At 38.0% G+C, this 27,650-nt stretch overlaps 1 protein-coding gene and 1 long non-coding RNA gene across 9 annotated transcripts in view; one reads left to right on the forward strand and one right to left on the reverse strand.

Moving 5' to 3' along the window:
• The window catches only part of BEGAIN (brain enriched guanylate kinase associated), a 150,640-nt gene extending 125,191 nt beyond the window's left edge, over positions 1 to 25,449 (forward strand). For all 8 annotated transcript variants that reach the window (XM_088149834.1, XM_088149835.1, XM_088149832.1 and 5 more), the window contains 3 exons: positions 10,442 to 10,549; positions 16,887 to 16,970; positions 23,120 to 25,449. In XM_088149834.1, the coding sequence (XP_088005960.1) occupies positions 10,442 to 10,549; positions 16,887 to 16,970; positions 23,120 to 24,490 (1,563 nt within the window). In that variant the 3' untranslated portion in view covers positions 24,491 to 25,449. The remainder of the gene's footprint in view (positions 1 to 10,441; positions 10,550 to 16,886; positions 16,971 to 23,119) is intronic.
• LOC148214703 (uncharacterized) lies at positions 18,182 to 24,025 on the reverse strand. The gene is made up of 3 exons (XR_015797688.1): positions 23,904 to 24,025; positions 21,452 to 21,553; positions 18,182 to 18,888 (listed from the first exon to the last, which is right to left on the reverse strand). It is a non-coding gene; the product is annotated as an uncharacterized LOC148214703 (long non-coding RNA).
• Positions 25,450 to 27,650: the final 2,201 nt, after the last annotated feature.

The following is a 27,650-nucleotide window of genomic DNA, read 5'->3' on the forward strand; positions in this document are numbered from 1 at the left end:
TTTTAAGTTTTATACTGCTTTTATTTTATTTAATACTTTCCTCTAAATGCTGTTATATAGCTCCTCTATATTTCAGTGTTAAACACATAAAGAATTCTCACTAGAAGAATTCAGCTTTTCCCTTATTCATTGACATCCAATTGGGACCAGGGAGATTGTTTATTGGATTTTCTGTGGGGAAAGTAATTCACTGAAAATATCTAAAAGAATGTTGCGCATATTCTCTTTTTCAGGAACGCCATGGCAAAACTGGTATTGTTGCATGAATAGATAATAATTATAATAATATACAAGAAACAGAGAGAAACTAAAACAATGACATAAAAAAGTCTAGGAAAACAAATATAATACTAAACTGTAATAACAAAGTGCCTTGCTTTAATTCTAATTGCAATCTGTTTCATTAAAAAGGCCATACTATTGTCCAGCCATACTCAGCTTGATCCATTGTGCATAAGCAATACTGTACTAGCTTTTGTTAGGAAATACACAGTAAAATATAAACACATCCAGCCCAAATTCATACAGGGGATAGAATACCAAGTCACATATCAAGATAAATGGGAGGCAGAATCCATATAACAACCACAGCCACAGCATAACACATTTATAGGAGGCAATCACTGATAAATTGTTCCAGCATCTTAGTGTGTCCAGTCAGGTTTTAAATTCAGATTCTTTCAGCTTCCACTCAAACATAGCTGATATTAGCTGGCCTTGATTACAAAGGCCTTATTTTGCAAAGCCTCAGTCTGGCATTCTCAGGCACTGATGTTCTCAGGGACTCAGTGGTCTGAGTCCTGAATACTGGAATTTGGATTGCCAGGGTCACGTTATATCCCTTGGGTGGCTTCTCAGGATCTAAAGCAAATGATTCTTCTACAGTATTTGTCCTTTGCTGATATAAGAAAGACATGTCTCATTGGCCATGAAGCCACAAAGAAGGCTAAATGAGTCATTGATGGGAACTCATTCATGGCAGGACCTCTAAAAAGTGTTCCTCTGATGACCTAAGAGTACAGTATGGATTGTATAAGAGTAGGCAGCCCTGAAAAGCCAGTCTAGTGTAATCAGGCTAGAAACCAAGAGACCATGAGTTCCAGTCCCGCCTTAGGCACAAAGCCAGCTGGGTGACCTTGGGCCAGTCACACACACTCTCAGCCCTAGGAAGGAAGCAATGGCAAACCACTTCTGAAAATCTTTGCCAAGAAAACTGCAGGGATTAGTCCAGCAGTCGCCAGGAATCAATGCTGACTTCAGGTAGCCCTGAAAGTAGGTTGGGCCAGTGAAGCTGTTTCAACATGTAGACAATGTGGGAACTCCAGAAGGTCCTGCTGACCATTCTTAGGACCTCATTCTGGGCCAGCTACAATTCTGAATTGTCTTCCCAGTCCACTTGACAAAGAGCACATTGCAGTAGTCCTGCCTTGATGTTACTCGAGCATAAGTCCCTAAAACCAGATCACTTTCTTCCAGATAGGGGTGCACCTACTTGAATTAATAACTGAAGCTGATAAGAAGCCCTCCATGCCACTGATGTTATTAGCATCCAGCATCACTATTGGATCCAGTAGTGCAAACCTGAACTTTAAGGGAAAGTACACCACCATTCTCAAAAGATAAATCTCCAAATCTTGGAAGTACAGTAACAATTCCATTTGTCTGAATTCAGTTTGTTTGTGTATCATCAGAATATTGCGAACAGTTAGCTCTAAATTGCAAATGAAACTTCCCAGCAACTTCAGGTAACTACTCCCCAAATTAAGAATAGTTAATCTAAAAGGATGCACTATATTACACATGCTAATCTGAGGAATGGTGATATATAGTCGATAATTTGTGTGTGCCTAGTTAGCACAGCATGGGATACTGAATTAGGTCCAGGCCATGCACATTTAGAAGGTGTAGACAAATTGGGGCAAGTGAAAAAGAGAGAAGTGAAGCTGGTTAGGCATCCTGTGGTTGAAGAAAACTACAGTAGGTATACTTAGCTTGGTGAGGAGAAGGCAGAGGGAGACTTGATAATTCCTGAAAGTCTTAGGCATGAGGAGTATTAGGACAAACTTTCTACCAGGAAAAACAATTTACCATGGAAGCAGTTTGGAATGGTTGACTGGGGACTTTCTTACTGAAGACCTTCAAGCAGAGACAAGATAGCCATCAGTTGAGAATAGCCTTGCTCTGTATTTCCTGCACTGAGTAGGGGCTGTATTAGCTGACCTCCAAGCCCCTTCTAGACTGATGATTCTCTGGTTTTCATAGATTGAATCCAAAGGGAAAATACCTGCCTATCAGGCCAGTTTTTTTAATAGGACTATCAAAGAGCAGCCAACTAAATTCATCTAGTATTTAGCGTTATTGTTCTTTTTTACCATTCTGGGTCAAGGAAAGTCCAAAATCTCTTAAGCTGTCTCCTAAGGGAATCCATGTCAAATTGCCTTTAGAATCCTTCTGACCCAATAATTCTATGTGAGTCTGATTCCCATCTGTAAAAATAATGTCAGAGCTTCCTTAGGCTTAGAAATATTATTACATCAGAAGATAAAGCCATTTTAAAAATCAGAAGAAATGCATATCATTGTAAAGTTTTATTGTGGGATCTGGGCACCAATGTCATATTTTAAAAGTGGGCTTCCTTATGCTAAAAAAATACAAAGTATAGGGATGCTGATATCTGCCAATCACCTAAGATCAGTATTTGCAAAGACAGACACAAATTAGCTGGAATCTTCAGCTGACCTTTGGTCTTTTTCCTATTGTGAAAGTGAATGTGATTATTTATTTATTTTTTCTGTCTCAAGAAATAATGTTTAGCTTGAAAGGTCTGTCATTTTGAAGTTTCTGGCTGATGATCATGCTGTGATTAAAAGCACTGGAAGCTGCCTGTTACTTAGCCATATCATCGGCCCATTTAACACAGTATTGTCTGTACAGAATCATATAGCTGGAAATGCTTTGGAAATCATCTAATCAAACCCTCTGCTAAATGCAGGATCTGCAGTGCAGGATGTGACCAACATCATACCTGATAAATAAATATCCAGCCTCTGCTTAACTGTCCTGCAAAAGAAAGCCCATCACCTCCCCAGATAATTTGTTCCATTACCAAATAGCTCTTACTACTAGGAAGTTTCTCCTAATGTGTAATCAAAATCTTCCCCACAATTTTGGTCATCAAGGAGAGCCCATCATTGGTGTTGACCTAGGAGTCAACTGACAGCTCAGTCAGCTTTTGAAAAGAGAATGGGGAAGGGTGGCATCTTGTCTCTGGCCAGCTTGGCATACATTCTTCAGCAGTTAGAACCAGTCAACCACATTACTAAGTCATGATTACATTGGCTGTGAAAGATTGTTGTGCAATGAACAGGTTGCTATGGCATCTGTACTGCTTAGTGTAACTATTGGGTCATGGACTTTAAAACAACGGCAGAAACATGTGGCTCACCAGATCTTACTGAACAATAATGTCTTTTATCCTTCACCTATTTGAGGCTGCTAGTACTTGTCATTTTCTAATTTCTGGAGAGCCACTGCTCTCTTTTCCTTGCTTCAGAGATATATACGCTTGAGACTGTTCACATTGTCAGAGGATGCTAATGAAAGGCTAGGAATATGTTTGATGGAGATGAAAGTAAAAGTAAATTAAAAGAATTGTGGGACATGTGTAAAGTTCTGAAATCAAGGGTGGTTTTTAAATTGGAAAATCAACATCTTTGCTTTGGGATGATGGAAAAAAACATTTTTTTTTCTATTATATCAAATTGTTTTTACTTTGCTGTTACAGTATTCCTGTGAACCTTCAGATTTCTATTAATCCATTACCATTAAAGCTGAGATTGCTAAAACCTACAAATGTTGTCGCAATAGGCAAGACAGCCATGAAGCAAATATAGCATTCTCCATTTTGTCTAACTGAAAATAGAGTTCTTTCTATAGAATTACAAATACAAAAATAGTCACCATTTACAGAAGAGGTTATTTTAGCTGCTGTAATCAAGTAGACTACAAAAGATTGGAGAGGAAGCTCAAAGGATTCAAATGTAAAAGCACTGCTGCTTTTGATGTATGTATAAGAGTTAATTTGCAAGTTATGTGGTGCTTGATCTTGCATAGGGGGACTTCATAATTCCCTAGTTAAGGTATAGAAGTCCTATTTATTCCAGTAAGAATTCCTTTTAAGCAAACATGCATAAATTTGGGCTGCAAATAGTTTTAAGTGTTGCAGTGAATGAATAATATATTAAGAAATAATCACTACCATTCAAAATATAAATTTTCAATAAAGCATTTTAGGACTGTACCACTTCAGCATGTCAATAGGGAATAGATCAATGAATGTTCCCCGATTATCTAGTTTTCTATACATAGGGAGAGGATTTTTAATGAAAAAAAATGTTAAAGAAACATATGATTCCATACTTCTGCATTCTGGAATGATATAGCCCCAGGTTTGACTTGGTTTTACCTGAAGATGTCAAAGAGCTTTAAGTAAGGCATTATGCTGGCCCTAGGTTCTCAGAATTCTTATATTTGTCTTTACATGCCAAGCATTATGAAGGATGCCATATATCCTGGGTGACTGGTTGTTCTAGCTTTATCTCTGGGATAAGTTCCACCCTGAAATATCCAGAAATTATTAGCTACATAAGCCTCAATAGATTGTAGCATCTAGTTACTTTTGGCTGATCTCACAAGTTAAATAAAGTTGGCCCTAGGTAGTATTTGGACAAGACCATTCTGAAATTCCAGAAGATGGCAAGGGCACACCATTCATGGTGTTGCCAATCTAACAATGTAGATGGAATCACAGAAGTTTTGCTTAGTTTAAGACTTTGTGAAGCTTTAATTCAAAGATCTGATCTAGTGGTGGTATGATCAAATGACTCCTTCATAACAAATTGGATGCCCTTGAATTGATTTGGCAGTTTGATGCATCCCCTACTTTTCTATCAAATCAATCTGACATTTCAAATATGATTCAGTTGACCTGACTCTTAAAAAAGAATTGATGCATTGAATCAGAACTTGAGTGATTCACTCACCACTAATAGCTGCTATCCCCTACTAGGTTTAAGAGCAGTAGAATATGTGTATTTTCATACATATTTGGAGTACTAACTTAGGAATGTGACAGTTCCTAATCTTGTTTCTCACTTCCTATAGAGCAGAGATGTGCAACCTGGAGATCCTGAGTCACATTCAGTGATGAATACCTTTTTAAGCCCTCAGATCTCCCTCTATCATGATTGCTTAGATTAATATTAATAACATAACAAAATGCAATGCAATGCAATACTCTTCAAACTTCTAGAGGTCACAGTAGAGCTGTCTCCAATAAGATAGCTGAATTGGAAGTTTTTTCTTAAGTATTTTTAAATATTTCAATTTGCAACCATTCCCATGTTTTTCACGAAGACTTGCTAATAGATTTAACTAAAAAAAGGCCTGTGCCACATGACTCCTTTCATCGTAATAGCATGGAAGAGATTTAGATGGTTTGAGAACTACAATTACACAAGCTTCAAATGGCAGATGATATACCATTTAAGGTCTACTTATTAAAAATAATTAGAAGACACTCAGTGAAGCTCTTGAATAAGAACTTTCCATAGCCAGTTCTTTGGGTATGGATCTCTAAGCAAACAGCTTATTTAAGAAATTGTATCTGAACTTTGGCTCTTTTTCAGTCCCCTTTTGGTGACAACAGTGGTCCCAATGCCACAGGTGGCCTTTGAGCCTCCTTTTTGCATTGCCTTGACTGAAGTTGCTGAAAATTGATAGTACAATTGCCTGTCATTTTGAAGGAAGAAATACACAAAAAATTAGCATTAAAATTAAAACAAAAAACTCCTGACCTCCCATGGGAAAATCAGTGGAGGCATTTGCAACCATAGATTTTTCTATGCAATTTTTGAGATGGTACAAAATGTTGCGGAAGTACACAGTCCACAAGATTCTCTGTAAATCAGTCCACAAATGCAAATTATCTTAGTTTCCTTAAAAGAGGGACAAATGAAACCGTCCTCCATCTTTAAACATAATATTTGTGCTATGTATAAATGGAAGTAGAAAGATGGCATATAGAAGAAAAAACAATGTGAAGATAGAAATCTATACATCAGAAAGAAACTGGATCAGTTAATGCTTTTCCAATCCACATTCAATGAGAGCTCCAAGTGCAGGAATTGAATATAGAATTTCATCCTCAGCAAACTAAGGTAAATTGTATAGAAAAATGTATATTTTAGAATAGTATTCAAAAGAGTACATAAGAAACATTGTATGTAGACCACATAAGGAAACTGTGTATTATTAAATTTACTCCCCATCTACATCTTTGAAGTCCATCCAAGCAAACCCTGTTTTAAGGTCAAGCCACAAAACCCAGCTATTGTTGTTATCTGGGTCTATTGCTTTGCATTTATTAACATACTCATTTCCATTTTGTGCCTGTTAACGAGATTCACTTGTGGCATCAGTTTCTTCAAACATTTCAAAATAATTTCCAGAGGATATTAGAGACACTGTTCACTCATGCCGATCTATTGTCCTGGGCTTGACCTGTTAGATGTACTTACTTCTTTATAGACAAAATATGTTCTGAGAGAGTTTGGACATGTGATTATTTGCCCATTAGTTTCCCATTCTTTTTTCTTTTTCCATTGGAATTATCTTACTTGAAATAAGTTAGCCAACTAAATTTCCTGCCATTTTCAACTTAGACATTGCACAGTTCATTTGGAAACAGTAGAGACCTGCCCTGAGATAATAATAATTGTTTCTTTGCCACCAATTAAATTTGGGGGTGCATAATTTCCCACCCACCCAAAAGTAAAGTCTTGAAATCACATTAAGTGTTGCTTCATGTAAGCAGTTTGTCATATTTTGATTTCTATAATTCTTTTTACCTTTGCCTTGTGTTCCAAAGATACAAATAAACTCTTCCTACTCAGCTACTTATGATAAACATCAAAATAAGGAATAGCATACAAAGAACTTCTCAAAGCAAGAAGCCTTTCTCCAAAAAAAAGAAAAAGACATGGAATGGACAAACATTACAGCATCTCTGTAAGCATGTGGTTTTCTCCTCCACCCTCCCCAAAAAGCAGTGTCCCTCTCTTCTTTCAAGATACAATAAAGTGGGAGGTAAGAAACCATAAATGCCTAAATTAGAAGGGCAAGTTATAAAAGTAATGATGGTTGGACGGATCCTGTCCAGCTTATTACCTCCCCATAACAGTTGTCTTTTAAAAGATTGTCTTTTACTTTGTTTTTCTTCTAGTTTTTCTTCTGGTGTTTTCCTTAGTTTTTGCTTGGTTGTTACTCTGAAATGTTTTTAGGATTTTATAAAATGCTGTAGTATTTTTGTATTAAGAGACAATATAAAATATGATAAATAGATAAATAAGAAATTGCTTCCTGTGCTATTTCATGTAAATGAGAGTAAATGTGGGGCAGCGCTTAGGGTATCAGAGGAGACCTCACCATGGAGCTTGATTAATGGGGTGGGCAGTCTTGTTCCCTGGGGATCAAATGCAGTGGAGAAGTGCGTGTGCTACAATAAAAAGGAAAGATAAGTGTAAGTTTGGGGAGCCCTTTTCTGCAGAGAGGGAAGTTCTTAAAAGGAATGTGTGTGGATGTATTGTCGAAGGCTTTCACAGCCGGAATACGATGGCTGGTGTGGGTCTTCCAGGCTGTGTGGCCCTGTTCTGGAAGTTTTGTTTCCTAACGTTTCGCCAGCATCTGTGACAGGCATCTTCAGAGAGCAGGAGCAGGAGAGAGAACTGCTCCTGTCTGTGCTCCTGCTCTCTGAAGATGCCGGTCACAGATGCTGGCAAAACGTTAGGAAACAAAACTTCCAGAACACGGCCACGCAGCCCGGGAGACCCACACCAGCCAATGTGTGTGGAATTGTTTCTTCCTATCTTCTCTCCTTCCTTCTTAAAGGGAAATAAAAGGCTGCAGAAATGACATACATAAAAAAAAAGGAGAGGAAACAATGATAGCAGCCATTATTATGGGGGTGGTGGGGGTGGTGATGGTGGTGATGATTTTGGAAATAAGCAACTAGGTTCCCACATTATGCTAAACCATAAATGGTTGGTTTACTTTTGACTTAATTTAATGTGGAAGTAGGGATACCTGTTCTATGAATAAAGCATAATTTGAAACCATGATTTATTGTTAGGTAATTGATTATAAGGGTGACATAGCATGATATGCCAATAGACATGCATAGTTTACTCCTGGCTTGTTTACACCTTTAAGCAGGTGCAAACCTGCAAGGAAAAGCAGATAAAAGGTAAGGTAGGTTGTTTGCTGGAGTAGAGCAAACAATCCAAAGAGTCTTGTTTGCAACCCTTCTATGATACACATTTGCAATATTCAGGTTACACTGAGTGGTATCCTTAGGTACACTTTACAAATTATGGAATAAATACAAAATTATTCTAACACTATTGTGTCTTGATGCAATTTGTGGACACTTTTGTCAGAACCCTTAGGATGCATCTGGTGCTCCCATCTGTTTCTCCAGCTGTACTGAAAGAAAAATGCCTTAAGGCACTACCCCAATTGATTGGCAGATGAAATAGTACAGATGTCCTCATTGAAGAAGTTCTTCTGCCAGCAAATAATTGCATGTTGACTTGAATTTAAAGAAAATAGGGCTGGCTATGGGCCCCCCAATAACTGATAGGCATGAGACACAAAATCTTTCTGCCTCATGCTTATAGAAGTTATTTCAGTCAGTTTTGATATATTATGTCTTGCAGTGTTTTAATTTAATAGAGGCTTAGATGGACTTTTAAGGCCAGTGAGCATATATGGAATGTTAAGGACATAATGTATGGATTCTCACAAAATGATTATCATGGAAGTTTGTCGCTTCACGTAATGGGTGCCGTGGTGCTATGGTCAACCACAAAAGAATCCATTTACAAGACAATAAAGAAGTGAAGTTATTCCCCACTAGCCCTTCTAGTTCCCCAAGATTCTCCTGTCTATCCTGGTTTAACTTTGTCCTTTTGGGGGCATAGTCACAAAACACTGGGCTGCAGCTACTGACCATTTTGACTTTCTAAGGAAGTTTATGAGGCCTACCTATTTATAGTTCAGGACATCCTTTCTCAGTAAAGATGATGCTGGAGGCCAGCACTGTTTTGCAGCCTGCTTGCTTCTCATTTATTTCTTAGATTGTTGATTAGACAAGTGAGTTTGGAACCAAAGGAGATATATGAAGATATCACATTACCTACTGCAGCTTGAATTTTATAGGGTTTAAAAAAAAAAAGTTTAAATCAGAGGTTCCCAAACTTTCTCAGTTCTTAGCACCATTAGGGTTTCAGTAATTTTTTCATGGCACCTGTAGGCCAAAACTGAACTACCACTGTATTTTCCTCAAAAATTTAAAATATCCTATGGTGCCCTGGAAGCGGCAATGCACAGTTCAAGAACTGTGGGTTTTAAATGATTGTTGAGAGAATATTTGGTGTTCTTCAAATAGAAACATTTTTGGAAAGACATTGCCCTAAATGACAGCATTTGAACCTTAGAAATAAAGAAACAGTTCAGGACACTGAGAAGAACTGGCCAAAATGTGGCACAGCAGAGGTTTCTGAGGAAGGAAGGTAGAAATCAGCATTATGCTACAAACATCCATTCTTCTATTGGGATTTCTCCTAATTTTTTTCCGTCCTGCAACTCCTATACATTTTTTCAAAATCTGCTGTAGAGGATTGGGAGACCTTCAGGGCCAGATTTTGAGATCAAGCAGGGAGTTAAAAATAGATAGGATAAAATGAAGCTCCTGTTCCAATGGTATTTCATGGCCAAAATTAATTATACTTCCAAATCAATAATATTTATATATTTGTAATATCGATATGCTATTTAGCAGACATGGTTGATTAAGTTGCAGTAACAGCATAGCTTCAGCAAAATGGGGCAGACCTATCTTTGTAATGATAATACTACTGGGCTTACTGCTTTTTATAGATCCATCACAAACATAACCAATTACCCTTAAATTACATCTCTGTTTTGCAAAGCAGATCCATTGACCATAAGAATGTAAAAGTGCTGTCAGATTAGAGGCTTAAACATGGCTTGCTATATATGGGCCATGAATCAATGCTAAGATCGGATAATGCAATAAGGAAAAGCACACTATATTTTTCTGACTATAAATATTACAGTCCAATTGTACATGCCTGACACTGGAACACAAAAACAATCTGTGAAAATATTTCATATGAAAGTTGAATGTTTTGAAATGTCAGCTTTCAACTCTCTACTATATAATTCTTGGGAAGAAATGTAACAGAAAAAAAGAAATATTGGAGAAAAGATGTTTCATACAATTACTCTTTGGCTGGTGAAACAGCAGCTCTGTAGCTTGTTTTGGAAGGCAAAAATATTGATTGAACTGTTTTGTACCCAGGGTCAACACTATGAAGAAGAAAAAAGAGCATTAAGCCATGAAATAATAGCCCTCAATAACCATTTGATAGAAGCCAAGGTGACAATCGATAAATTATCGGAAGATAATGTGAGTATTTTTTCTGCTATGATATATGGAAAGATAAAGGTAAAAATTATGAATTATAGAATAGAAATATTATGTTACAAGTAATTTCAGTACTCTTTTGTATTAATTACTCAGCTTTTAACTACAGGTAGTCGTCTTTTAGCGACTGCTTCTTTTAGTGGCCATTTGCAGTTATGACAGTGATGAAAAAACAACTTTACAACCAAGGCTTGCATTTATGGCCTTTGCAGGTCTATAAAGCAAAGGAAAGCTGCAATAAGCTGAAATAAATAAGCACAGTTGTAGTTTCACTTAATGACTGCTTTGCTTAACAACTAAGTGGTCACTAAAGAGGACTACTTATATTCCACTTAGTAAGAATGTACAGAACAGTAATTTCACTTGCTAAAGATTTATCAAAACAGGCTTATTTTTTTTTAAAACAAATGGGAGAATCATCTAAATCTCAAATGGAGCCAGCAACTACAGACAACATCATTAAGTTCTAATTATATGTTATATGCTGGTTTACTATTCCAAGCATTACTTTTTCTGTCTAGAAGAAGACATAGTTGGCACCCAACAAAACCTGACAACTGGCCCTTCTGGCTACAGAGGTATCATGGCAATTATGATTGGAGGACCATCTCCAAACTGTTATGTCTGAGGGTATGCAGCCTTACTGAGAACAAAACTTGCCATTCCAGTCACCAGGAATGAGCCATCCATAAACTCTTCATCTTGTAAGAATTCATTCTCAGTTTATTAGACCCTCTTTGACTGTAGAAGCAGCTTCCAGCAGCTCACAGCCTCCAGCCTCCAATTCACAACTACCATAGCCTCTGTTTGACTATAATCAGCTTTACTTTCCCTTAAAATCATTTTAAGGGATCAATTAATTGTACCAATCAGCTATCTTATTTTATAGACAATTTTAATTGGTGATCATTAATTTAATTAAATGTTTTCCCCAGCGTTATTATGATTTTCACTTTATCAATGAAGTCTTCCCTATTGGTTAGTATCAAGTCAATGATTTGTGCCTTCCTCTACCCTCTGAAGGAAAAAGTCATTAACAAGACAAATCAGTAATTTCTTGGGAAGACAATGCTTGGCAGGGTTTGTTATCCAACAAATGCTAGGAAAATTAAAGTCCCCATCACTACCATTCCCTGTGTCCTTGAAAGATAAGCAGTTTGCTCTTGGAAAGCATCATCTCCATCTTCTCCTTGATTAGGCCAGTAGTAATATACTGCTTTTATTCATTCCTCCACTTATTTTAACCCAGATGCTCTTTACAGTATCACCAAATTAATTCATGCACTTGGGTTTCTATATAGGCATGGATGCACTTAATTTACCATGCAACTTCTTCCCTTTTCTACTGCTTTTGTTGCTTTGAACAAATTGCATCCTTCATTGCTATATTCCAGTCATGGGAGTCATCCCATCATCTCTCTGCTATACATATTAAGTAATATTTGCCTTCCTGTATTAACAGTTCAAGCTTATCATGTTTATTTCCCACAATCTTGACATAAAAGTTTAGATAATGAAATGCATGAATATTATGAGCCAATCTTTCTGATTTTTGTAATGGTTCAATAGGACATGTTTCAACATTCTTCCTTATTTTTATAGCCTTCAAGTCATTATCTGATATCCATACTTTATATTTTTCTTCTCTGGTTCCTACAGGATTCAATTTAAGCCCTCCTGATCAAGCTCATCAAGTTTTAGGCAAACACAGTTTTTTCAGGCCTTGCAAGGTATAACTCATCTTGTCCCAAGAATCTAATCCTGATAACTGAGGTTATGATCTAAGAAATCAGGTATCTCCCATCAACATAATCTTTTCCATGAAATGAAAGAATGGATGAGATCATCTGACCACCTTCCTTCCTGTCCATCAGTCCTTTTCCATGAAATGAAAGAATGGATGAGATCATCTGACCACCTTCCTTCCTGTTCAAAGCCCATGATGATATGGATTGTAGCAGCTTTTAGCAAGCTCATTTGTCTCCATGTTGATTAGGAGGAAGTGATAATGTTAGCAGATTTGTTAAGCCATGGAAGTTATTCTGTTATATCCTGATCCATGCTCTTGCTCCAAAGAAATCAAAAGGTCTAGGCAATACACATTTATTTTAGTTTCTCATAATTGTGAGTCACCTCTGCTCTTCTGGGATCTACCATCCTGTTTCCTGGTCAGCAATATCCCTTTCTTCCCTTCAAGACTCAGACCTATTTCTTTAGTTCCAATGACCCATTACATTTTTTAGTGTAATATATAGTTCAACTCTTTGCATGGTGCATCCCCACCAACTCATTATACTCACATCGAATACTGTAATCTTTTCTTCATCCTTTCTCTGAAAAAACAAATCATGCCAGAAGAAGCTTTTCATCCTTGGAGAATTATATTTATAGAGACTTTTCCTCAAAGTCCTTTTCTGCTTAAAGAAAATAGTCCACCAAGAGATTAATAACAAAATCACAAAGATCTGATTAACAATTTGATCAATAATCAAACAGTAGATACAGACATGCAGACACCATTCTGTATAGTAAGAATTTTATGTGAAATGGCTCCCTAGCCTGACAACCCCAGGTGAGTGTGGATTGCACTTCTCAAGCTCCTTGGACCAAAATTCATCAGTAAATCTGAGTTTCCCAACTTCACATGGCTTAGCTTGGCCACTAAGCTAAGACTTGCCTGAAATCTCTTAGATGTGCCAAGTGTATGTGAGAGAGAAAGAGAAGGAGTCCCTAGATTTAAATTCTGAACTTCTTCTTCCTATCTTTTGGCTGCTCTTTCTCAGTCTTGAAGTTCTCTGCCATGTCATCCGTCCCTTGTTTACCAATGTCTTTCCTTGGCATGAGAATCAGGAGTCCTTGTTTCACCAGCTTCAACCATTTCCGTATTGAACAATTGTTTGCCCTTAGTCAATGTGAAGTTGTAGTTCCCCTCTTATAATCATGGCAATTAAAATCCATTGCTTTTTCTCCATATCTCCCCCACATTTCAGTGGAGACTTTGCCCTATGCTTCTTGGAGCCCAGCAATTGCTGGCTGTTGACATAACTGATATCTCTGTGCAGAGAGCTGCTGGCTCTCAATTTATTTCTCATAATATCTTCCAAATGTCATGATAGGTGCAACTTCCAGGAACTGTAGTCTCAATAAACCCAATAAAAGGTGCCAGGTTTAGACTTCTGTACATTATCATGAATCCATTTATTTGTAGAGTGGGATGCTTTGGCAAAAACCACAAGAGCTATTTATATAGCCTTCATGCAGAACTCATTTAGATATCCACACAAAGTTATTTGTGTAGATATTCTATGGACATAGGTATACATAGCTGGAGGCAAGCAGAAACTCTTCATATACTCAGGTAGCTCATTATTCCTTGCTTCCAAACCACTTTGTTTCCTTGAGGGAAAGCCATTTTCATAAACAAATGACAATCTAAACCTAACCTGTAAAATTGAAATAAGAGGGTATCTGTAAACATAAACCTGCTGAGTTGCAAGGAGTAATTTACATGATTGCGCCCAACCCCCTACTTATTGAAGGAGTCCAAATGAAACCATTTTTATGTATGGTTGTCCAGCCTGTTTGAAAATATCCAGCAAAGGAGAGACCAACCACTTATGTAATTGTTTCCATCGTCAAAATGCTCTTATCTTTAGGACATTCTTCCTAACATTCTGCCAAAAACTGCCAAACTTCCTATAATTGTGCTAGTTCTATCAGAATTGAAAGAATATGCTTCAGAGAAGATGATTCAAATGTGTCCTCTACCCAATAACTGTTTTTGGTGCTATTGATATTTACCCAGCTGGGACATCTACATGATCCTGCTACAAGCATCAGTGTCATCATGTCAGGAATTCACATTACAGTTATTAGCTGCATCCATAGCTATACAGAACAAGCAAAAAATGACGTTTAAATGATAGAGTACTATTTATAGCTATATTAATCATTCTACAAGATATGGATTTTATCAAAAAATCAGGTAAATTGTCTCCAGGTTTCATTTTCATGGAGTTATCATCCAGCCCATTGTATGTGTAAACCAACCCTTGAAAGCATTTTTGGTGATAATGATAAATCAGAGCAAAAACAAGTCTTTTGAATGGTTTTGAATGGAAAGATTTCTGGGAACCGTGCTGATTAAACAAAACAGCATCAATCTGTCCTTTGAGGGGAACACAGAAATTTGGCTTTTGGTTCAAAACTTAGCTCAAGATTTCTTTGTATTTTTGCTTGTCATACTTGGTGCACATTAGGTAAGATCATTTGAACAGCACAATTGTACCTATCTGGTCAGTAAAACCCATTGAATTGGATGAGGTTTACTATGCAGTAAATGCATAATAGTTGCTATCAGGAAGTTCACAAAAGAAACATTTTTCATCCTACCATCTCCCTACGGTCACCTGTACTCCTAAAGAACCTTCTCAGACTCCACTTTAAACCAAGCAGGAGGAACATGGGAGAACTGCTGGAGAGAGGGAGATTTGCTCAATATCAAGCTGGGATGTTGATAAATTCATACATTCACAGAAGGGATTTTCTTGTCCATTTCTTCCCCTGGACCTATGATCCCGTGCTGCTCAGGAGAGTTACTGACTTTTCAGAAAAACTTTTCAGGAGCCACAAGTGACTATAGAAGGAAGGATCTGGAAGTCATAGAGTTGGAAGGAGCCTTTTCAGCCATTCAGTACAACTCCCTGCAGAAATGTTCCTTTTGTGTATTTCCTTAATTTAATTTAGGCTCCAAGCCACTGCGTTCTTGGACCAAGCTGAGATCTTCTAAGTAAATATGGGCATTTTAGATTGTATCTAAAGGAAGGGGAAAAAAACATAAATGTGTTTACTGCATGTGCATGGTTATTTTTCAACCAATTCAGTTTTCATATGAAAAAGAACCATATAAATGGCATTTGAATAGATCAATAGCTGAGCAGATTAAATTGAAAATATGTTGCAATTAAGGAACTAGGGTGTTATTATCACCCCTTTAACCAAATTGTCAAGATAAAAAAAATCTCATTTTCATGGAACTAGTCTTCAGGGGTGAAATGAATGGTAATTACTCTAATAAACATACCTGCCAATTCTGACAAACAATGGCTGAATCTATCATGGTTGAAGTAGTTCTCCTACACCAGATAATATACCAGGCACTAAAGCCACTAACGTAGCTATTATTCTTGATCAGGCTAAACTGATTTTCCCCCATAGTGTCAAAAAGTAAATGTAGAATATTTTGCATAGCATGTATCCATTTAAGTCCAGATTGGTCAAATTTTGAGTGTTTCAATATGTTTTTATTCCTATTACTATAAATGAGCTGGCCGCATGGGTAATAGCCTGTTCTGGAGCAGGCTTAACTAGGAACTCATGTGAGTGAATATATCTTCAAGCATGATAATCTTAACTTATACCAATAGTGCATAAGACATTTTTGAAGGTCTGGATGCAATGTCTGGAATGTGCCATTCAGTTGAATTAGTATTCCAGTTGTCTTTAGGCAATTTTCTTAATTTTAGGTGAAATTAGAGGTAGAAAGTTCATAGGTATTAGAGCTATATAGATGTTAAATGCATGATTGAAGATGCAGGGCAGGGCAGAAATATTATACTTCTTATACCTTTGGGAGTCAATATTATGTATTCCCATTTCTTTCCAGATTGTTGCCCATTCAGTTTTATGAGTACCATACATAAGTAGGGGGGGGGGGAAACACTTTGAATTAAAGTTTGCCCATATTTTCTGTGATGCAATCATGTATCCAAATGGCCTTTAATCAGTGTTTCTTTCAGTTTTCCAAAATTAGTATTTATAGAGACAGCAAAAATCCTAAACTTTAAAAAGAAAAAGAATGAAATTGGATTTGTGGGAACTTGTTTGTTATACTCATTTTGAAAATTGAAGTTGCTGGATAGAATAATAACAAGCTTATGATGACATTCAACTGTGTGTTTTATTGCACTGCATAACTATATGTAATATAGCCATGATTGCCATGGTCAATGGCTTACTTCAGTCTTTTATCTATCATTGTTATATTTGGGATAATGACAATAAATTCATTGAGATCACTTATCCATTTAAAATGAGACATTTAAAAGCATATACATTGTCCAATATAGCCTCCCAGACTATAATCGCATGTGAGAGCATCTGGAGTCTGGATTATAATACAATAAACTTTTTGTTACCACATCATCATTGGGATTAAACCTTAAATATATTCTGTACTTTCTCAGATCACTGATGGCAGCTTTTTGGTTGTTGGTTGTAGAACTAAGACTTTTAAATGTCATTTTATGTTATTTTGCAGGAGCTGTATAGAAAGGATTGCAATTTAGCTGCTCAGCTGCTCCAGTGTAGCAAGAATTATGACAGAGCGCATAAGCTTTCTGAGGTAACATAAATATATCACTGAAATTCATCAATGTGCTTGCTATCGAGGCCTGATTCTTCTTTGCAAGAACCATGAGAGGGAGAGGGCAGGATGGAGGCTCCGATGCTGTGCCTAGGCAAGAAATAGGTAGCAGAGGGAAAAGTAATCAAGGAGCCCAAGGGCAAGACCATGGTCAGTAACTATCATAAGAAGGTCACTAAGATATGAGATAGCATTCACTTATTGGAATGGAGAAAGTCTGGGTGGGATCATAAATGGAGACAACTGGATGACAAAATAATGGGGATGGGGGTGAAGATTAATGAAACCATGTTTGAGCCCAGTAGCTGCAAGGCCAAGCTGGAAAGGTAAAGAAGGTTCAAGAAGCCCAACAAGCCCCATATCTCTTGTACTTGGTGCATTATTTTTGTTTGTTTGTTTGTTTATATTGTCATTGGTAAGACAGCATAAACAAACTTCCATGGATTCTAGGCTGCTTAAAATCATAAAAACAATCCAATCATTCAGCTGACCCCCGTAATAGTGTTATATGGCTAAATGGGGTTTTTCTCACCACAAGCTCTGCAGAAAAGCATATCCTGAGTATTAATGGAGTAGGGACTATTCCAGCCTCAAGTGCCAAGCTGTATCAGTGTAATGGATGGGAAATTCAGTATTTTGTCTGCAGCGACAAAATATTTAAGGACATTCTACCCAGTGTTCTGACATATATTGGCATATCCATCTTGCTATTCTTGTAAGCTTCCCAAAGGTATCTAATTCACAACTTTTGGAGACATGAAGTACTTACCTAAATGAAGCTTTAATCCAGCTTTGCCCAACTGTACCCCTCCAGATGATTATGGCAACTTTGGATTCTGGAAGTTGGAGCCCTACCATATCTGGACGGCATCAGTCCAGTATAGTTAAGCAGTTCCTAGGGATTAGCAATTGTCTTTGAATGAGAGCTATCAAAGTATCTTATGAAATGCCTAGGCATGTCTGTATGTGTGTATCTGCATAGGCATAGGCATAGGCATATGCATATACATATACTTATATATAATTCTGATTTTGGCATTCTTGTGCAAGATCTTGCAACCTCATGAGATTTCAGTGTTTTGTTTTGTTTTCTTTTGTTTTGCTATGGAGCAACCAGGATGCCTTTTGAGGGTCCTGCAGACATCTCATTGCTGTGCTTGCCTAACCCACTTAACCAGGTCAGTTAAAGACCTAGCAATTACATTTGCACAGTGTGCTAACTTTAAATTTAAATCTCAATTTTAAAAATTCTAATTAAAGTTGAAAAGAAAAATAAATAAATAATGAATAAAAACCTCACAATTAAGCTTTCATGGTATGATAAAAACACTATGCATTATTACTATTGGACTCAGTCATGTTTATTTCATGTTTAGTTCCAAAATCATAGAATTTATTTATTTATTTATTTATTTATTTATTTGCATCAATTTAAAGAATGCCCGACTCCAGATTACCCTGGGCATTTTACATAATTAAAAGAGAAATAGAAAGAAAGGAAAGAAAGGAAGAGGAAGGAAGGAAGGAAGGAAGGAAGGAAGGAAGGAAGGAAGGAAGGAAGGAAGGAAGGAAGGAAGGAAGGAAGGAAGGAAGGAAGGAAAGAAAGAAAGAAAGAAAGAAAGAAAGAAAGAAAGAAAGAAAGAAAGAAAGAAAGAAAGAAAGAAAGAAAGAAAGAAAGAAAGAAAGAGAAAGAAAGAAAGAAAGAAAGAAAGATGATATGTATCTGGAAAGACTAAATACAACAAAACAAAATCATACCAAATAAACACTTACAGGGGCTCACTCACCACCTTGTCGCAAAGCCAGAGAAAATAGCCATGTTTTCAATGCCTTATAGAACTTCATCAGGGTGGGAGCTGTATGGATCTCTGGGAGTATGCTGTTCCTCAGGGCAGCACTGCAACAGAGAAAGCACACTGGATGACATTATTTAACTGAGGGAACATGAAGCATACCCACTCTGCCATATTTTACAGGACAGGCAGAAACAATTGGTGATCAGCCATCAGCAGTCTCTCAGATAACCAGGCCCTATGCCCTGGAGGGCTTTATAGGTGGTAACCAATAGTTTGAATTGTACCTGAAACCCAACTGGCAAACAGTGCAGCTCATGTAACAGTGGTATCCCATGGGCATATCATGGCATGCCCATTACTGCCCACACTGCCATATACTGGATCAGTTGTACTTCTAAATGGTTTTCAAGGGCAGTCCCATGTCGAGTGTATTGCAATAGTGCAGTCATGAGATGACAAGGTCATGAGTGATCATCTGAAGGGCCTCCTGACTGAGGACAGGTGCAATCAGTGTACTAAATGGATCTGTGTGAAGGCGCACTTGGCACAGCTGCCACCTGCTCCTTGACCAGAAGTTGTGAAAGCACCAGATTGTATACCATTCTCAGATGGGGATAGGCTGCCCTATCCAAGACGAGAGAGGAAGCTTCCCAGGACCAGAGGGCCTGAATATCCACAGTCACTTGGTCTTGTCAGAATTGAGCCTAAGTCTGTTCCTCCCCATCCAGATCTGGACAGCCTCCAAATACTGGGACAGAACACAGCAGCAACATGGATGGTCCAGGGAGAAGATGCACAATGGCTTAATGTAGATGTTGAATGGTAGTGGGAAAGTTTTGAGCGCTGCAGCATCCCACAAGTGAGGGGCAACAGACTCGATCTCTCCCTCCTCCATCAAGACTAATGGGAACTGACCACAGAAAAAGGAAGAGAACCACCATAACTCTCCCAGTTCCTGCAGCCAGTCCAGAAGGATAGCTGCTGAGAGATCATGGAGCAGAATGCAAGATGCATCACCCACATCCCAGCTCTGTCAAAAGTCATCAAGAAGCGTGACAAATGTTGTCTCAGTACTGTATCCCAGCCTGAAACCTGACTGAAACAGATCCAGATAATCCATTGCCTCCAGGATTTCTGGAGCCATTGCCCAATCACTTTTCCAACAGCCTTTCCTAAAATGGGAAGGTTGGGGTTGGGACAAAAGTTCTCCAGGATTGTTGGGTCCAGTGATGGCTTCTTAAGGAGGGGGCATGCCACCACCTCCTTCAGAGCCAAAGGGACCACCTCCTCTTTCAAAGAAGTCAATACCATTGCATGGACCCAACTGTCCCAAGCAGCTTTAAACACCCAGGTGGGGCCTGGATCTAATAAACGAGCGGCCAACTTCACAGTCTGGAAGACCCTGTCCACTTCATCAGGAGTCACAAACATATTTAGTTTCACCAAAAATCCTTCAGCTAATGAAAAGCTAACAATGTTACAAAGAAGTAGTTCTATTTCAAATGTTAAAGTGATACGGTAACATCATAAAAAAAGAAAGAAGAATCCAGCCTCTGCTTCAATCTTTTCCTCAGTCTGACTTCTACTCTGCAAAGATGAATAAATATTGAAAGCTTTATTTTCATCTTATTCACCTACCAAAGCAGATTCATCAGTAACCCTGACTCTCTCACTCTGAAAAAATAGTAGAGCTGTACTCCCCTATTACACTACCAGCCTCAGCCCCTAAGTGTATTTTTAATGTAAGATTCAATATAGAAAATAGCAAATAACACAAGAGCATGTGTTAAGTATTAAGTATTTGATGTCACCGCAATACTGGAAAATTGACTTGCTTTGATGCCAGCCTGATCTCTTCCTGCTGTTTCACAATGTACTATCTCTGGGTATAGATAGCAAGAAGTTTAACAAAGATGTGAATGATTCTAAATAGCTATTAAATCACAAATCAGTTGTTTTTAATAAGAGGAAGGCCTTCTAATAGCACCTCTCCTTTTCTTATATAAAGGAAATCTGGCTACTAAAGTTCCAGATAGAACTGATATAAAACTATAATGGTGCTTTTTTAATGCCTTCCATTTTTAGTTAAAGGACTGTAATAACAGGTTCCTATGGATTATGTTAATAACTGCTATGTTGTGTACTAGAAGAAACTATGTATATGCACAGCTACCAATTTTTGTAGAGCTCCAGTGTTTTGTGAAGTCATGGCCTAGGACACACATTTGGTCACAGGCCACATATGACCACTTCGTGCCCTCTTCTGGCACCCAAAGCACCTTCTAATTAGACAGAATCAAGGTTTTCAACCCTTTTGGGTAGGTAGGGGAAGTTTTAAGTTGCTAAATCAGTATCTTAAATTTCAGTTTTGTGGCTTATTGCAACTCTTTTATAATCCTAAAATCCTTCCAAATCTAAAGCTTCAGGCAGTTTTGCACTGATAGTTTCCACAAATACAAAAGAGGGGATGGGTACAAAAATGTCAATCTTGACTGATCTCAAAAAAGAAAGAAAGAAAAAGAAAAAGACTTGATTAGTACCTGGATGGCACACCACAGGAAAAATCCCAAAGCTATGGGCCAACCTGGGAATTGGAAAAATCATCCCAGGGGAAAGGCAGTGGCAAACCACACCCATTATTGTTGCCAAGGAAACTATATGTACCTATTCATGAAGCTGCCAGGAGTTAAACTTGCCCAAGGGAGGCTTTTTACCCCACTGCTGAAGTCAGGGCATCACTAGTGAGATCTAGTACAGCCGTGGAATCTAATCAAAGAAAAAAAAAACTCACATCAATAAAGCTATGCATCCCAAGTCAATATTATTTGCTGTCTAACTGCTAGCATAATCCCCTGGATAGACCTCCTGCACAAATTAATCCTGAAAACAATCCAAAAGCCACACCGTTTTATGTCTGTGTGCCAGGCAGGAAGTCTCACTGGGACCAGTGGTGCTTTCTCCAAGCAAAACTATTTGTAGGACTGCAGACTTAGTTTTGTGGACTCACAAAAAATAAATATGGGAGTCTTTGGGGGCCCTTCTGGGCCATAAATCAGCTTTCAGGTTGCATATTTGTGTCCCTGGGTACTATCCCTTTCTTCATTACAGCTGAGAAAATGAGAACAGCTGCTTTCATGGCTTCATAGCCTAAGAAGGATATGGTTGCAGTGCATGTGAAGTGCATTCTGCTATGTTGCAGATGTTCGTATACCACAAGATTGAGCTTTGGGGGAGATCAGGGACATTGAGTTATTTTATAACAAAGCATGGCCATATCAACATTTTTTTTTAAAATTTACTTTCTTTGCTGAGTGTTGTAACTTGTCTTTATGTTGACAGTGACTGATTATCAAGATGAATGCATTTCTCTAGAACTCAATTCCATTAGCACATCCCACTCGCAAAAAGCTTCTTTACAAGAAGATCCAGCTACCATAGACCTCTGCCCTGTTGATTTATAGTTGTTCTGGAATGAAGACTTTTTCTTGAAAGTTACATGTGGCCTTATTGTAGTACAGCTGTACCAAAGACTTATTCTTGCCACTTGGACTTTGTGTTCAGAGCCACTGCTGAGTCCAACAGTCTGGGCTTGCCTCATTGTTAGGGAAAGGGACACTTCAGGTTGCAGTAGGAGCCTCCTGGCTGCTTCTTTTAAGTATCCAATTGAGGACAGAACTGCCCAGGCCACCACACAGCCTTTCCTATGTGCCCAGAGCTTGTCTGCTACTTCACTGGTACTAAAAACAAGGTTCCGTTGTGAGCCCAGTCAGCTTCTGCCAGTGGAATAAGAAGGGCTGTTTTTGCCCTTAAGTAGCTACTTCAGCCTGGCTTGAAACTACTGTGTACAATCATGTCAGTGGGAAATAGCTTTATATCATGGGAGCTACAAGCTTATTTTGACAGTGGAAGTAAGTGAAAATACAACCTGCAGTCCTCAAGATTAATATTGATTGTTAATTTGCAAATGTGTTTTCCTTATTTAACAGTAATTGATGTGTTAATATATTGGTTAATGGACATGAATCAAAAAAGGACAAAGAAGGGGAGGATGTTCATATATTTCAATATCTGAATGTTGAACATTCTACCTCTATGAAGCAGGACAGCACATAACAAATAGCTAACTCTTTTAGTCAGCTAGGGCAATCTGCCATGTTTGCACGTCTGAGTTAATACTTCATTCATGATAGGAGCTTTTTTATTTATTATTTGCTTGCTTTCACTTTAAGAGTCACATTTGTAGGCTTCAATAACTGGGATTTCTAGATCATAAGCTATACTGTTGACAACCCTTTCATATATTTTTCTTCTCCTTCCCCACATTTATTACAGCTGCCAGCTGAATTTCAGGAACGTGTCAGCATCCATCTAGAAAAGCATGGATGCAGCCTCTCGGTACCCCTGTGTCATACATCATTTGCTGATAACATACCAACTTGCGTCATTGCAAAAGTTCTGGAAAAGCCTGACCCAAATAGCCTTTCTCCCCACATGTCAAGACCATCAAGCAGAGATCTTGCCTTTCAGGAATCTGTTGGAAAACTTGGCCAAAGACCTCAGTACAAGTCTGACATTTATTGCAGTGATACAGCTCTTTACTGCCCTGAGGAAAGAAGGCGGGAGAGAAGGCAGAGTGTAGACATGCAAGTAAAGGGTGTTGGGTTCTTGAGGTCCCAGAATTCCACTGACAGCACAGTTGAAGAAGATGGCTTCCATTCTAGCTTCTCTCATGAAGCTTTCCCAGAATATGTTACCTCTCTACCTACTTCTAGCTCCTACTCCAGCTTTAGTGTAACTTCTGAGGAGAAGGAGAATGCCCAAGCTAGCACTTTGACAGCCTCCCAGCAAGCCATTTACCTGAGCAGCCGTGATGAGATGTTTGAAAGAAAGCCATCTTCAGGTTATGACCAGGGGAGTCCAAGGTTTGCCAAGGCTAAATCTATTCAGCACATGGAGCTGGCAGATGACAATGAGAACTCCCCTACTTTCACTAGGACTATGTCACCTTATGCAAGCGAGCCTTATCATTTCTCTGCCATAACAACTCAACAAGCTTTAGCATCACAGAAGATGCGCAGTGAATGCAGGAACACCCATTTGTCAGAAGACGACCTACCTGGACAGTGGAGACAACTTAGTGTGGAAGATATTGGTGCATATTCTTACAGGAACAGTGGCAGGCTCTCACCCTGCAGCTTTTCAGAGCAGTATTACAGAAGTCCTATAAAAAAAGGAGACAGTCGGTCAAGTCCCATTTATGCTAGTTACAAAGGTGATAGCTTCTCAGAGGGAGATGATATTTGTCAAAGTGGACTTGTGGACTCTTGCTTCCTGAGGACAGACAGTGGTCTGAATATTGACATAAGTACCAGTTGTAAGCAGGACAAATTGTCCTCTTATAAAACGAAAGAACTGAGGGACAAAAAAGGTGAAAGAATCACAGTCCAAGTGTGCAGTAGCAAAAGCATTGATGGGAGTCCTGTGTTGAAAAGAGAATATGTTGACGTTAGTCCAAACAGCTCAGCTGAATCTCTCAACCAGAGTTCTATGGAGGCTTCAGAGATCCATCAGTCTTCCATTGAGCAAGGAAGCCATTCAAGCCTCCATAGCAAGCAGCAGCAATTTCAACGGACTGGAAGTACAGGCTTGAGTCGAAAGGACAGCCTCACAAAAGCACAATTGTATGGAACCCTCCTTAATTGAAACATCTTCCAAAGCTGCAATAAGGAGATAGAACAACAGCAACTACGATGACATTTGACACTTCCAGCATCTTGTAGGTTTCTGAGAAACTCTGTGTGTGTGTGTGTGTGTGTGTGTGTGTGTATACTGTGTGTGTGTATACACACACACACATACACACACACACAGAGAAAGAGAGAGATACACATACACACAGTCACAATGGTACTGTTTTAAACAGAAAAAAATAGAAGCCTGATAAAAGAAAAGAAAAATATTACAAGACACTTTTCACATAATGACTTTTCCATCTTGGATACTAACCCTTTGCCCACTTTTATAACCTAATATATTTTTATAAACAAAATGGTATTTATTAGATTATCCTTAGTACTCTCAAGCACTTTGAGTGACATTTTTTGTCCCCTTCAAGTAGGTTTCTTATTTATTTTTTGTGCATGAGGCCACACGTGCCTAAACTCTTGGAGGAAAAGGTTAAAAGAGAAAGCAGGAGCAAGAAAGAGAAGGGAAAAACCTTTTTGCAAGGACAAATCAGACCCTATAAGATTATTTTAAAATGTGGATTGTGTGCAGTGCAAGATATACAAGAATGTGATATTATAAAGAAATCTATTTTTTAGATGAAATGGAATCAAAACAACCCACAAAGTTATTTAATACAAATGTATTTAGGAGTAAAAAAAAAAACCTGGGGAATAATGAATGCACAAAGTGATACAGATATTTTGGTTTGTCTGTCCCATTGTGTTTCAATTTCCCCACACTGTACGCTACCTCAAAATTAATTGAGGGGTTCTTTGGTCACTTATTTTTCTGTAAGCTTGCATTTATATCGTCTCAACTGCATGGAGTGTCATAACTAGTACTGTATTTTGCATTACTTAATAAAAGGCACCAGTGAAAATGTTTTGATTTTTTTTTTCTCATTAAAAAGTGTTCTGACAGGATGTTGTTACTGTGTAGTGTCTTCAACAATATCAGTGTGGAATGATTAACTTATGTACAAAACACATGCTGCTTATGCTGCATCAGACTGAACATCATGGGCTCTGATGCTGAGCAGTGCTCCCCATGGGGTTTGTAATTAACTCAGAGAGTGAATAAATGCAAAATTATGGACCAGGCAACTATGTTCCCTTGTTATAGGGAGCCCTCTGTTTATGGCAGCCTTTCAGCAATATTACAGTAGTTGGAAATGCCTACCAATTTCTATTATGCAGTTTTGTTTATGAACTCTAAAATAGCTTCACCTCACCATCCAGATACAGTAAAACTGCACTCTCAAAATGGGAATTGACCATGATGGCTAGGAATTCTGACCATTTTAATCCCAACTTATCTGGAAGAGACTAGTTTAAAGACAGCCACTATAGGATCATAGGAAGTTGCTTAATAAGGAGTGCCTTATAATAGCTCAGTGTTGTCAATATTGACTAGAGCGCTATCTGTGATACCAAGAAGGAATTTTCTTAGCCCTACCTGGATATGTCAGGATCTGAATCTGACCAGTCTTTCCTCAGAGCACTTGCAACTGCTTCGCATAAGTTCACAAAGTCTGCCATTCATCCACAGACCCTCTAGCAAACATCACTGTGATTATTTTTTCTTGCCACTATTGCTGCTGCTCCTGTTGGTCTACCTATGGACCTATCTATCATTTTTTTAAAAGTATACATTTTACTTCCATTTCTTTGAATGTCCAAGGTTTCGACTAAATATATCCTTTGTTTCCACAATCCCCCAAATGTACGATCATTGATTAAAATGAGCAGCATTGGATCAAACTGGTGAAGCCCTTCAAAATTATTTTGTAAATTGAGATTCAGCATGACGTAACAGAAAGAGTTGGATTAAGGTTATCAAGCACATCTTGATTGAAATAATTGCTCAACCCTGCAATCCCTTGCTGGCCTTAGGCAACTTACTATGCCTTAGCTTAATTTATTGTGCATGGATATTTTTACGATTATATGGATAACTACCAATTATTCAGTCCTAGGCTTCAGCAAATAAATTTCTGAATTGTATTAATGGTAAATGGTTCCTTTGGATAGTTTCCCTTAAATGTATAAGGATAGGCCAAAAGCTTTTTTTAATCCAACATCCTGTTTTCCAGAGTAGCTAAACAGATCCCTCTGGGAAGCTCATAGTTAGGACCCAAAGCTAGTAGGTCTTTTCAAGCAAGTTGTACTTAATGGAATACTGCCTCTGATCACAGTAGATTCTGTATAGCCATCATCTTAGATTCTGTGATACTATTAGTTTTGTTCTTTCATTTTTAATTCAAGCCTCCTCCAGTATCAAAAGCAGTTTAAAAGAATGTGTTTTGTGAATACAAACTCTCAAAGATCACATGCACATTAACCAGGATGTGCATATAATCTTCATTCCTAAATGATGCCTTGGTTTGTGTATATGGGTAAGGACATTGTTTCAAACTAGATATATTCTGCTATTGGGTTCACACATATTAACCATAGTTTGCTTAACTGATCTGTTGCATTACAGACTGAATTCATACAATATACTAAACTGTAAATCATAGCTTACCACCCTAATGTATGGGTTCACTCAATACGCTAAGTCAAAAGTAAAACATAGCTTATTGAAATGTGTAAAGCCAGTCATATGCATTTTTACAGGTATGTTCTGTGCAGTATCAAGAGACCAATCTTATTTGAACTGCTGAATACCCAGAATTTAGTTCTAATAAGAACAAAAGAACAGAAAGCTTTCAATATGAGTTGTGAATATGATCAAAGGATTTAGAGTAAATGACATACAAGGAAAGATTGAAAGAAATAGTCTAGTGTGCATGAAAAAAAATAGAAAAGTGAAGCAGTCATTTTCAAATATTTTAAAGGTACACAAAATAGAAATTAAACCCTCTTTTTTGTCTAAGGCACAGGACATCATGCATAAAAAAATGTGGAAGGACGGATAAAGAAAAACAGCTCTGCAAAATGTTTTTCTGTCATCCACTGAAGAACATTAGGGAGAAAGATTCTGTCTGCCTTTCTAAGGGAAGACCATTAGTACTTATTGTACAAGTGATATTATTATTTGGTCAGATGATCAAGATAGGATCTTGGCATAATTAGAACTAGGACTATAACTGCCAAATGGCATAAAATCTAAACCAGTCATTTCCAACCTTTGG

This window comes from Python bivittatus, unplaced genomic scaffold (assembly GCF_059951505.1).
Source record: "Python bivittatus isolate LINGU-HERP-01145 unplaced genomic scaffold, Pbiv_v1 ctg000580_np1212, whole genome shotgun sequence".
Lineage (NCBI taxonomy): Eukaryota > Metazoa > Chordata > Lepidosauria > Squamata > Pythonidae > Python > Python bivittatus.